Here is a 12,892-nt window from a genome sequence, read left to right as displayed (position 1 = left end):
CGGCAGGGACGCTGCGCCTTTGTAGTACGATACTCTTGTGGCTCAAGCATCCTATTATTTGTCTATTATATGCCAATGACTATGGTGTCTCGAGGCTATCATTCTCGCTTGCCTTGCTACGTTGTCGCATCATTCAGGTTGTCTTTTTGGTCAGCAAGAGGGTAACGGACGTCATTGCTGGTCACTATGAGCTTGATCAGCTGACACAGGGCCTCTCGCAGCATGACAAAGGAGTTCTTCATGACAACGACTTACAACCGCTGCTTGTTCGTGGAGCTGGATTCTCATCTGTCCAAACGCGGTTCACCGGATGACTATACATAGTCGGTGTCCGTCATTGTCCGTACTAAGTGACCGATCTCTCAGCGACATGGCTGACTGTGGGCTCACTGGGACTCTTGTATTTGTACGCGGATGTGTGCTGATCTAAAGACAGCTGAAATGGACCACGGCCGTGCATCATCTACTCAAAAGAGTACAATTACGGTTACACGATCCGGTGGACAACTAAGACTACGCCAGCACAGGTCGGCCCACACTGAGTTTCCAAACGCGAGACGTCCATCAAACGTTCACGTGCAACCTGCGTATGTTCTGCAATGAAGGCTTGCCCGTTTGGCATGTTACCGCTGTCCTTGGCTGCATAGACTTGTTGAACCGGCCAAACAGCTGTCTGCCCTTGGCTCGTTTGCTGACACGCGCGTAATGCATGCTCACGATGCCATCAGCTGCACCCCGCAATCTGCCGTCTGTCAAAGTGTTTGAACCGTCAATGTCGGTCAAGGAGTTGCGCTACTTGTTTTGCTTCGGCAGCGCAGACGGCCCTAGTCCTACGACAGGCGATCGGAAACCTGCATTGCTATTCTCCGACCTGGCGCTTGGTCGCGCTTGCGGTGTAGACTAACGAATAGCTTCACGCAACGTTCTCCTACAGACTCCACAGTAGATTCACTAGAATCATCGAATCCTACATCTTCGCAAGAATTGTCTCGTCTTCCAGTCTTTACCGCACAATTGTCTGAGACACATGACCGCGCGTTCTGCGCTTTGGTCAGCCATTAACCCCTTTCCCCGCTAGCGTGTGCTGGCTTCACCGCAACTTCAGGAATCTTATTTTGCGACCTGCAGACCACAAACGTCCTTTTAAACTCTTGTCTCCCCTTCAAATCGTACTCAAACTCAGCAACTCTGAACCAGCAAGAGCGAAAAAATCATACCAGAAAGAGATAGGAAATGCCGCCCCGAAGTGTTTGTCTGAATGTTTTCACCACAAGTCTTGGCGAAGCCGGCGCGGCGGTGAGGGAAGGAAGAGATGTCAATCCACACGAACTCACCTTCGGGAGGAGAGACTCTGCGCAAAGCTTCCCTGATGATGGTGTGTTCCCATTCTGCTCTTCTGAACTCTGGAAATTGTTGTTCTCTTGTCGCAGTGGCTGACATGAAACGCAGACACCGCCCGTCGGTCATCCTCAGGGTCAATCGCCCCTTCCTCAGCCTCAACATCGCCACCCCCTGCATTCAACCGGGCGGACTTCTTCACATCTCTGCGTCCCGTGGCTTCTACCGAGAGCCTGAACTCGGCTTTTGCTTTCGCTTCCAAACGTACGTTATGCATTATTTTGCAGGAACCCGATTCATTACTCCTTTTGGCGCTAGCGTGTTGGAGTTGCAAGGCAACCAACCTCCCATACCTGCAACCACGCTGCAGCTCGTTTCGAATACAAGGAAGCTAACAGTTCTTCGCAGCTTGCTCAACATGTTCCGGTCAACCGGCCAAGCTTCGCTGCTCTCGCTGCAAATCAGTATACTATTGCGACAAGGCATGTCAGAAGTCATCCTGGAAGGCGCACCGAACTGTCTGCGAGCCGGCCTCGCACACCCAGGGCTACTCTGCACCCGCAACACCCAACTTTTCCAACCCAACTAGTCCTACTCACGCCTAATTTCTGTCTACCTATTCGAAGCCGGAGTGTCGCATGCTGTTGTACAAAACAAACGGTCCGAAGAGCATGCGGACCGACAATGGATGAGCGGTGAAGATAAGCACGGGCTTTTACGACAACCTGCATAGCATGATGTGGCATATTTGCATCCAAGCGTTTCTACACGGTGTTCTGGAGTTTACTAGACCGATCAAGCATTCAATTGCTGACAATGAACCTCATGACCATACTGCATCCACTCCCCCATTCTGCATTTATCAATCATCTGAGGTGCTCAGTGTCAACTGACACAAAGGCATAGGGGACACCTGAACGTATTTATAAGCTCATCGGGCTGGCAGGGTGGATTTGCATGAGGGAATTGCGAAAATCACGTGACATTTGTGCTCAGCTCGCTCTGCTGATGTTCTGACATGAGAAGACGCAACATCCGTTTCTACAACGGTGTTCATCCCAAGCTCAGCTTAGTAAGCAGCCTTACAATTCGTCCTTCCCGTCATTCCACCCATCACCAACACCCCTCATCCACTGCACGCCCACCAACTCCAGCCCATGCTTCTCAACAAACTCCTTTGCCCCAAAGCTCCTGCGATCCACAAATTCCTCACCACCGACGTCGCTCTTCTCAATACTGAGCCCCTGCGGCTCCTTGAACAGCAGAAACAGATACCGATGCGGTCCACTCTCATCCTTTGGCCCGGGCGCAAGGTACTGCGTCAGCGTCTTGCCCTCCTTGACATCCCCTGATCCCGAGGAGAGCGGGATGTTGGTCACGACCCAGTGGCGCCAGTAAGCGAATTTGGGGTCGTCTGGCGTCGGCGCGTCCGGGTCGATGAGGAAGAATGTGAAGGATTGAGCGGAGGATGAGTCCGAGGTGGCTGAGAAGGTGACTTTGGGCGTGTCTTTTACGTCGCTGACGCGGACTAGGGAGCCATGGGAGGGCGATTTGGATGGGTAGGATACGCTGAGGTCGTAGGCGGGGGTGAAGTCATGTGGGATGATGGGGGAGGGGAGGAGGGAGGCGGACTTGAGGGAGTCGAGGAGAGTTGTGGATGCCATGTTGATTTTTTGTATCGTGTGAGAATCTTTCGAAGACCTTGGTTTTGGGACCTTGCGTGTTCAAGTACTGAAGGAGTTCGGACTGGTTTGTTGCGTCGTTGGGTTTGTTTGGCTCTGATTGGTGGATAATCTAGGGCTGTGATCTTGGAGACCCATCTTTGACTTGGCTTGCTCCATAGTTTGGTGGTTGCATTTCTACATAGAGCTGGTGCTGTGGATCGGCGATAGTCAGCCAGTAGAACTGTCTCAGGTCTGCCTTGATGCGAGTTTGCGAAGTGGATCAATGGAACCTGACAAACCACATCACAGATATGTCTGTAGAGAGTCTGTTATGCACGGGCTGTAAATCAATTGATGACATTTGGTGTTTTCAGTATCGCGACAACAACCCTATTGTCCCAGCATGCGTGGGCGGCACATGCTTGACCCCCGGTCGAGGGTCGCTGCCCCCCCTTCTCTGACATCCTTCTCGCTTCTTGGTAGACTGGTTCGACTCCGTCGGCATGTAATTTGCGCTCCTGTATCAGCATACAGCTATTGAAGAACAAACAAGCAAGCATTGTATTGAGGCATGGGAAGTCAAAGTTGGTCTCGGTACCAGGTGTCGAAGTTTTAGTCAGAGCCGCTAGAGAAAGGTGCCACTCTGCGATATCCTCTTAAACGAGACACGCTTGATCATCAGGTTCAGCCAATATCGGCTTACGGGTATTACATCGCTGCGTGACCTTGCTTGTTTTATGCTGGAGATGGAAATGAGAGGCTTCCACCCCAGCTATCTTCAAGCGAAGCTACTTCTTCAAGCTTTAGAACTTGGTTTAGCGTTGCTTGGTGGCTTTGCAATCAATCACTCTTTCTTCTTCCTCATCGTGCGCGTACTCTTCTACCGCGTAGACAAAGACACTTCACTCGCATGAGATATCATCCTCGTGTCTTGAAGTATTGGTACAGTTCCCACTTGGCAGTAAATTCTGCTGCGCGACTGAGCGTAGCTGCATAGCTGTCATGGCTTACTAGTGCGAGATCTCTTGGGGGTTTGAAGTCGCAGAGCTGTCCCAGCAGTTATTTACCCTAGTCGTCAGCTGGGGTAGACAGCTTGTTCCCTAAAGAGACTCATTGACGATCAGCTCTAAACTGGGTGTCAGCGACGGCGGAACTGGTTCTTTCATGAATATTGTTTCAAAGTCTCTCCAGATAACAGCACGAATGAGTTGTGCGTTGCTTGCCAGTACGGTCACGCTAGGCACCAAGTCGGATTGCTTAAAGCCAGGATCGAAAGGAAAGTGCCAAGCGTTTGTTGAACTTGTCATCAATGTCAGCATGATAGGCAGTCGGTAACATTACCGCGCATAGGAGCGAGGGTAGCAATCAATCCTGCCGTGCCCGTCAACCGGATTGCAAATCGCGGGGTAGTAAAGTCTCGGCCGAGCCTATGACGTCTAATTCCCCACATTGCGAATCTCCGGGGATCATCACTATACTATTTCGGAATGCGGGTCGCGGGAGCAACAACTCAACAACGTTGAAAGCTCTCTTAAAGGTGCGCTTGCCCAAGGCAGACTTGGTGGCTACGCCAATATGAACAGCCTCATCCCCATTCTTGTCGCGCTGGGTGCCGTCGCCCTCGCATACACCTTCTTCACGGACCCTCTTCGCAAGATCCCCGGCCCTCTTTCTGCCCGATTCTCACGATTATGGATGGTCCAACGTGCACGCAGCGGCGATATGCACACGACCATGATCGCTTTGCATGCGGAGCATGGCAAGCTTGTGCGCACAGCCCACAACGAAGTCAGCATCTCAGACCCAGCAGCCATCAAGACCATCTACGGCGCAGGCTCTAAGTTCCGGAAGAGTGATTGGTATTCAGTCTGGCAAGGGCACCGTGCGTTCGATCTTTTCGGGGAGAGAGATGAGAAAGTCCACGGCAAGCAGAGGAGGCTTGTTAGCAATATTTACAGTCTGGACCAGTTGAAGAAGATGGAGCCGTACGTTGACAGTACGTTGAATTTATTTCTTGAGAGGTTGAGTGAGGTTGGGAGAAAGGGCGCGGTCGATATGGGGACGTGGGCACAGATGTTCGCTTTCGGTGAGTCCCAGCTTACTTCCACACTGCGCATGCAACTAACAAGACCCAGACGTCATTGGCGAAGTCACATTTTCTCGACGATTCGGCTTCTTAGCCGCTGGCAAAGACGATGGCTCCTTCTCTGCCATCGACTCGGCTTTGGTCTCAGCCGCTTGGATCGGCCAGACTCCTTGGCTTTACTGGCTCCACGACTTCTTCATGCCCTACATCGGTAACTACCTTGGTGTCAACAACCGTAACGGCTCACTACGTCAGTTCGCTGCGCGAGAGTGCGATGCACGCAAAGGTCGAGGGAGCGATCACCGCGACATATTGCACGCACTCATGGATGTCAAGGAACAGAAGCCGCAAGAGTTCGATGACAATGGCGTGCTGAGTATGGCAGCGAGCAACATTTTTGCCGGCAGTGATACCACAGGAATAAGCATCGGTGCGATACTCTACAATCTTTGCAAGAACCCCGGCTGCAAAGAGAGGTTGTTGGAAGAGATCCGAGAAGTAGTACAGAGAGAGGGGCTGGACACCATGGAGAACATGCCGTTCAAGGTAGGACATGCGATGCCTTACCTGCAAGCATGCATTTATGAGGCGTTGCGGATACACCCAGCAGTCGGCATGTCGTTACCGAGGATCGTTCCCCAGGAAGGCTTCGAAATCGATGGAACATTCATACCCGCTGGTGTAAGTTGACACGAGGTCGAATAACTTACCTCAGAACCTAACCACCCTTTAGACGATTATTGGTGCGAACCCTTGGGTCATACATCGACAGAAGGAGGTCTTTGGCAACGACTGTGACATCTTCCGACCAGAGAGATGGTTGGAGGGAGATCGGAGCCAGATGGGTGCGTATCGTCCTCGTGAGTAAAGACGTTGCTAATCGCAATTTGCAGACCGCAACTTCTTCGCTTTCGGAAGCGGTTCTCGTACATGTATCGGAAGAAGTAAGTTGCTGTTCATATCACCCTGCATACGCTAACATGGCTGCAGACTTGAGCTGGATTGAGATGACAAAGTTCGTGCCTTCGCTCCTCATGCACTTCGATATCGAGTTAGCACACCCAGACAAGAAGCCAGAGCAGCACTGTTGGTATGTCTGCCCTACATCTGCCACTCGATATTGCGAGGAAACTTTCTAACGCAATCTAGGTGGTTTGTAAAGCAGGAAGGCCTCAATATGCGGCTTATACCCCGCGTGCAGAGAATCGACAGTCCTACGGCATAGATTGCTTATCAGCTGGAGAGTATGGTGCCACAGGGTAGACCAAGAATGCAGAACTGCGCATCTTGGTTGTTCAGGGCATTGAGCAGTCTTAGAGAATGAAGTGGTTAATCCACTGAAAAAGCCGGTTAAATCAGCGGTCATGCTACAGCTGAGCATGATTTCAGGATTGATGAGCTTCTACCGACGGAAGGGATGATATGATAGTAAATCCGAGGTCGACAACGTTCAGCCTAATGCGCTTAAAAAAGTCTTATTGATCTTACTTTGTCGCTGTGAACAACACCTCGATCAGCTATTCGATTACGCAGAAATTATATTTGACGTGTCCAAACCACGTTCGACTTCACCTTTGCCGTTCTGCTGCCTTTCCTTTAGCACTTCCGTTCGTGACCTGCTATTAGGATCAAGGAACGGCGTCTCTCCAATGCCAACCGCACGATTGCCAAATCGCTCACCCAGCCCATCATAGTCGTATGTAGCAGAATGAAATGTGCTGCGATTATCCCAGATCGCTGTTGATGTCAGTGCCAGGCTTTCGCAGTATCGGATTTTTGATGATAAGACCTACCAAGATCGTTCTGGTTCTTCCACTTAAACCTCACCTGGAGGTCATGGTTCTCGTATATCACGTTCAAGAACATCGATAGAAGCTCGCTTGATTCTTTGTCGTTGAGCTCGTTGATGTACTTTGGGAATGGGCCAAGTGCGTAGATGCTCTTCCAGCCAGTCACCGGGTTCGTGCGTACAACCGGGTGGACAGCTGTCAAGTCTTTGCCGATGTTCTTCGGGCTGCCGCGCTGCTGGTCGTAGATCTTGATCTTATCAGGGGCTGCAACGGCGGCCTTTATAAAGCTTTCGGCGATGAAAGTCGCAGTCAGACTCTCAAAGAAGGTTTGGTAAGCCTTGGAGAAGCGGTCGAAGACCTCGTAGCCAGAAGCCCAGAGTGTGTCGCCTCCCGTCTCTGGAAGCTGGGTCAATCGTAACGATGTGTAGTCTGCTGGGACCGGCTCAAACTGGACGTCGGAGTGCCATTGTGCAGCATCGTAGCGACGGTTGCCGGTCTGCCTCTGACTTTTCTGACGGCCGGAAATCTTCTTTCGTTGCAGTGAACTGATAATACTGATCTCAGCATCATTTACGCCAAACTCGCTGGTGTTGTTAAGGATGGGATGGATGTGTAAGGTTGAGTCAGATGGCTTGTTGGTTAGTTGTCCAAGCCGGTGCACAAGTTCCTTTTGGAGAGCATTTGTAAGGTTGTCTTGTGATCGAAAGAAGACGACGCCACGTTCGGAGACTGCTGTTGTTAAACACTTTTTTTCTTCTTTTAACAGTAGTGAGATACTGACTGGTGATGGCGAGATCACGGATGAGCTCGTCCGCATTTGAAGCATTGAGGATATCGTCAACAATGTTAATCTTCGGGTACTCGCGTCCGATAACCGGTGTGGCTTCTTCAAACTCGAACTTATTATCCAATGCGCCTGACTTCTGCAGTGGTGAAGGGTAGGCCTTCGCTTCTGATGCCATGGTGACAAGGTCCGTTCGCAAATCCTAAAATCCGTAGTTCAAAACGAAGATGGGAGATGAGTGTATGTTTATAGACAACATGCAGAGACCGGCTAAAGTTATATCTCACCAGTTGTGAGTCCCTAATTGTGTCCGACACGTGAATTTGGTGGGGAAAGCACGCAATTTGGCTCTTTCGAGCACGTTAATCACTAGATGCTTATATAACGTTACGCGAGATGCCTGCCTTAGCAGAGAGGCGGGGTAACAAGAGGCCGCGCGTTATCTACTCTAATTTGAATTTACTATGGGAAGCCATGCAATTGACGTTTTAACTATATGCCCTCTCTAGGATCTTTCAAAAGATTTATGAAATAGCTAAAACCAATATCAAGCTACAGTAATTATCTTTTCGTGTTGTTATTAACTACTACGCATACTAAAAAAGATAACTCTAATGTCAGGACTCCTACCCACTAGGAGCCTCCACGCCTTGGGTTGATCCTTTATGGTCCGTTCTCGGCCATAAATTGGTACTAGTGCTTACCAGTCTATCCTTACCTGCAATACATCCTATTCCCTCTGATGTTCTTGTCTCTTAGTCCTGTGACAACCCCACATCCTGACATCTAGCTACTACCTCTTACTTACGTTTACTTAGTAGATTTGCTACTATAGAGTTAAAGACTTTTCTATTCAGGCATAGCTATTACCTAAAAAGTTATCTCAAGATTAAAAGCGTCTTTATACCTATATTTTGTCTATTTATCCATACACTTCTATTAGGTATAGTTTTCATTACTATACGTTTAGTATCTTATTGGTATAAGGCTTTAGTAGACATATTATTAATTCAGCATTACTGCATTACAGACCTCCCTCGCACGCTAACTTGGTCAAGGCATGTGTTTCGCACAACACCCATGTCGCAACAACACCATCGAATAGGATCAGCCGGATAGCACATCAGCCCACACAATCCACTTATCTCCTCGACACCGCATCGCGACATGTCTGGAAAGTTCGGGGTTGGGCTACTTACAGAACGGGTATGGTCATTGAGCTGCGATCTTCAGCCCTCAATCATCACACCAGGTTCCCATGTCGGAGGATATGAAGGTTGTGGTTCCTCTTTCCGGTCTGTTTCTGCGATCTTTATACGTCAATAGCCAGCAGTATTCCCATGCTCGCTGATTCTATTGACGTGCCGTGCTGTGACGCGCTGCAGGGCCCGCCTCTTTGTTTTGAGGCAGTCGCAAACAGTACTCGCATACGTATCGGTTTGATCAAGAAAGATGCGACTTGCATAGCTTTGTGAGATATAGTGACTATCGAGTATCGCCTCTCCTATCTACCTAAGCTCAACCATCCATCAAAGACTTTCCTGCTTGCTTCCATAACCCGCGACAAAATAACCTCCTACTCCACTCACTCCTTTTCCGGTGCGGTTCGCCGGTGGCTGCGGCCAGTTCTCCAGCACTCTCTGCTCTCCCGTCAATGTGAAGTTGGCCATGGCTAGGGGACCATTTTCGATCAACAGGCTGTAGTCGCCCGGATAAAGCACCTTGTTGCCCATCTCATCGACCCTCGCAAGACTTGCAAGCGTAAGGTTTAGGATCGCAGTACCAGTAGCTCCACCAGCAATGTTAAACAAGCGTTGGTAGGATACAAGGGATTTTTTGGGTTGGGGCGAGGGACCGAAATCGCCCGCTACATAGCCGAGCGTAACATAGTCAGAGGCTGTTGTGCCGGTGTTGGTGATGTCGACCTGTACAGATGCAAATGCGCAACGGTCGAGAGACGTCGCATTGATGCTTGGGCATGCTGATATGAGGTCTGAAACAGCGTAGCTCTGGTTTACAGGAGAGGCGATCTTTGCAGAGAAGTTGGTGTAATGCATGCCGAAGCCAAATTCGAAAACAGGCGTATTGCTGTACCACTTGTATGTACGTCCAGGATTGTTCTCGCCTGGGCGAAGAGCCATGTCGGTCATGGGTACCTCACTGATGTACGAGGATGGGTATTGTGTTTGTGGAAGTCGACCAGCGGGAGCGGCCTTGCCGGTCAGAATGTCCACGATTGCGGAGCCACCGTCCTGGCCCGGGTAGCCAGCCCACAGTAGTGCTGAGATTTTGGGATTGTTTGCGATGGGCGATGAATCGATCTGGCCACCGCCCATGCTAACAACGATGGTGGGCTTGCCAGTGTCTGCGAGCTGTCCGATGACGTCGAGTTGTGCACCAGTCCACTGCAGTGACGTGCGATCATGGCCTTCCTCCTCGACGCTGTTGTCGATCCCTCCTACATAGATGAGAACATCGCTTGCATCCATGGCGGGCTTCAGGTTCGTCCAGCGGTTTGTGGTCGGGTCACCTTGGCCTCCAGGGTTGTCGCCTGCATAGTTGATAGTGATGTTTTGCTGTTGCAAGGCATAAAGTGGGCCGTGCAAGTACGTGGGCTCACCAGCATAGTTACCTGCAACTGTTATTAGCCAGATTGAGGAGCTTCATAAGAATTTTAACGTACCAAGCAGCTGGGTAGTCGCATTTGCCCAGTCGCCAAAGAGTCCGACCGACTTTGACGAATCAAGCGACAGAGGCAGTACACCATCGTTCTTCAGCAGAACAATGCCCTCTGTAGCAGCCCTTCTTGCTAGTTGCTGCGAAGCATTAGTTGCAACTGAATCCCAGCCAAGTTGCCTGTATGGTTGACTGTCTGCTGAGTCGAACCATCCAAGACGGACCAGCGATGAGTATTGTCGGATCAGCGCCTGATCAAGGACCGTTTCATTGACCAAATTCTGCGCAAAGGCACCAGGCAGGTGATTCTGCATGTATGTACCGCAGTCAAGGTCTGTTCCAGCGATGAGCGAGTCAGCTACTGCTTGCTCACGTGTAGCGGACCACTCGTGTGGAAGATAGACGTTTTGTATCGCATCACAGTCTGAAGTCACCCACTGCTCCTCATTTGTCCAACCCCAGTGCTCCCGCAGGATGGTCTGAAGCAGGTACGGATCGGCACATGTTGGCACGCCATTGACCGCATCTATCAAATGGTCAGCCATGTGTGAGCCGCATGGATGCTACTGCATTTATTTCATGGCGTAGCTTGAGTGACGAGTTGGACTTACTGTACGAGCACATAAAAGCACCCACGTTAGCCCCGACGCAGGCCTGGAAAGGGGCAAGATAGTACTCCACGAGGTCTTGCTGAGAGATCTGCGCGTCAACCTGATATCTCAAATTGCCATTCCAATCTTCAATGTCGTAACCAGCGTAATGCTTGCACGTAGCCACGACACGCTTGTACGGATCCGTCGTGTCGCCTTGGAGCCCATAGATCAGAGCTTTGACATACGATGAAAGATGGTAGGCGTCTTCGCCAGGTGTTTCTTGGCCACGTCCCCACCTGGGGTCTCGGAATGGGTTTATGTTCTTGTAAATCGTTAGTCACCATCATCAATCGAACAAACGAACAAGCTAGCGGTCAGAAACGAAAGAATGAGAAAGCTCACTGGTGTCCAGAAATCTAGGCCGGTGCGGTTCGCATTGTTGAATGCTCTGGCTTCTGTCGATATTACTTTGGCAACCTCGGTCAGCGTGTCCAACCGTAAGTAAACGGCTACGGCAAAGGTCGATTGCCGTAAGTAACAGTAATTATCGTCGGCCGTTACGTCCCAAAATTACAGCGTAGGCCTACTTTACAGCGTAGAGACGTAGCTACAGGTGTACAGTTGCCATTTTTAGTCTAGCGTAGTTAATAACTATAAAGGAGGCCTATCCTGTAACGCCTGTAAGCACTTAGGGGTTGCTGTTTCTATTAAATCTACCTGCTTTTTCTCCTATAGTATTATTAACGCCTCTATCTTAGTATAACGTACCCCACAGGCAAGTCAGACAACAGGCGAGTCAGACACTTTTGCCAAGCCCCCACCAAACACCTCCTCCTACACTAATGTCTTCTTAACAACACTATTTAAACGCGTTAAAGGAAGCGCAGATATAGCTTACGCTCCAGGCTCTTAAATAAGACGTAACTCTATCTCTGCGACGCGCTGCTGCTATCTACAAGGTCCCTTAAAGCACACTAAGCAACTAGCGCACTAGACAACCTTTACGCGCTAATTCTATAGCTAACTTACAGAAGCTAGATAACAATAAGGAGGAGGTAATTATTAAACATGTTCTTAAGCTAGATATGTAAGGATTTTCCCCTTAGCTCTTAGATGTAGCTACTATAGCTAATTCTTTGCGCGCTAAGCGTAATCTAGGCCCTATTAGCATAAACTGGCCTAGTACGTTTGTTAAGCAACACCTAGAACTTAAAGTCAAGTTTAATTGCAAGTACAACTACAAGAGATCTCTCTATAAGGATCCTGAGGTTCTACAGGGCTAATTTAGCCTGGTAGCTAACACTAAAGCTAAGTATAGCATCTAGAATAAAGACATATACAACTTTAACAAGACAGGCTTTATAATAGGCTAGATCTCCCTAGGAGCAGTTGTTACAGCTTTAGAACAACAAGGTCGGCTAAAAGCTATCTAGCCAGGCGACCAGGAGTAGGCTACGGCTATAGTAAGCATTAATGCTAAAGGATAGGCCATTCTAGCCTTCCTTATCTTTAAGGCCTACTACTACCTCTCTACCTGGTATAAGGAGGAAGAACTGCCTTAAGACTAGGTTATTAGAGTCTCTAATAACGGCTGGACTACTAACAAGCTTGGTATAGACTAGATAAACCACTTTAACAGGCATATAAAGGAGCGTACTGTTAGCACCTACTATTTACTTATTATTAATAGTTATAAGAGCTACAACTCTCTTAAATTCCAGTAATACTACAAGGATAACAAGATTATTGCTCTCTGTTTGCCTTCTTACTTATTACACCTTATACAGCCTCTTAATATAGGTTGTTTTACTGCTTTAAAGAAGGCGTATAGGCGCTAAGCTAAAGTACTTATACAGAACTAGATTAACTATATTATAAAGATAGAGTTCCTACTATACTTTGTACGCGCCTATAACACTATAATTACTTCTAAGAATATCTAGGGGGGGTTCTAAGGTGCT

At 49.2% G+C, this 12,892-nt stretch overlaps 4 protein-coding genes across 5 annotated transcripts, besides 2 other annotated features; 1 reads left to right on the top strand and 3 right to left on the bottom strand.

The window, feature by feature from the left end:
- Positions 1-2,420: 2,420 nt before the first annotated feature.
- EKO05_0010582 (uncharacterized protein) lies at positions 2,421-3,002 on the bottom strand (the record flags this gene model as incomplete). The annotated part of the gene is made up of 1 exon (XM_038947261.1): positions 2,421-3,002. The coding sequence occupies one exon, from the start codon at positions 3,000-3,002 to the stop codon at positions 2,421-2,423; it is 582 nt and encodes a 193-aa protein (XP_038793538.1).
- A 1,575-nt stretch (positions 3,003-4,577) lies between these two features.
- EKO05_0010581 (uncharacterized protein) lies at positions 4,578-6,313 on the top strand (the record flags this gene model as incomplete). Of its 2 annotated transcripts, XM_038943490.1 has the most annotated exons (6): positions 4,578-5,088; positions 5,138-5,769; positions 5,822-5,933; positions 5,982-6,032; positions 6,079-6,178; positions 6,238-6,313. In XM_038943490.1, the coding sequence occupies 6 exons, from the start codon at positions 4,578-4,580 to the stop codon at positions 6,311-6,313; spliced, it is 1,482 nt and encodes a 493-aa protein (XP_038793537.1). The 2 variants fall into 2 exon arrangements, with proteins under 2 accessions (XP_038793537.1, XP_059493780.1); XM_059637797.1 differs by having other exon boundaries at positions 5,822-6,313.
- A 300-nt stretch (positions 6,314-6,613) lies between these two features.
- Positions 6,614-7,840, bottom strand: EKO05_0010580 (uncharacterized protein; the record flags this gene model as incomplete). The annotated part of the gene is made up of 3 exons (XM_038943630.1): positions 6,614-6,825; positions 6,882-7,607; positions 7,660-7,840. 3 exons carry the CDS (start codon positions 7,838-7,840, stop codon positions 6,614-6,616), a joined length of 1,119 nt encoding a protein of 372 aa, XP_038793536.1.
- A 1,351-nt stretch (positions 7,841-9,191) lies between these two features.
- On the bottom strand, positions 9,192-10,962 carry EKO05_0010579 (Xylan 1,4-beta-xylosidase; the record flags this gene model as incomplete). The annotated part of the gene is made up of 3 exons (XM_038943649.2): positions 9,192-10,294; positions 10,346-10,864; positions 10,950-10,962. The coding sequence occupies 3 exons, from the start codon at positions 10,960-10,962 to the stop codon at positions 9,192-9,194; spliced, it is 1,635 nt and encodes a 544-aa protein (XP_038793535.2).
- Positions 10,963-11,691: 729 nt separating this feature from the next.
- Positions 11,692-12,892: part of a mobile genetic element that runs on past the window's edge.
- Positions 12,144-12,175: a tandem repeat.

The sequence above is a fragment of the Ascochyta rabiei genome, chromosome 20 (genome assembly GCF_004011695.2).
Source record: "Ascochyta rabiei chromosome 20, complete sequence".
Lineage (NCBI taxonomy): Eukaryota > Fungi > Ascomycota > Dothideomycetes > Pleosporales > Didymellaceae > Ascochyta > Ascochyta rabiei.
The sequence above is the reverse complement of the archived record's forward strand: the minus strand, read 5'-3'. Positions and strand labels throughout refer to the sequence as shown.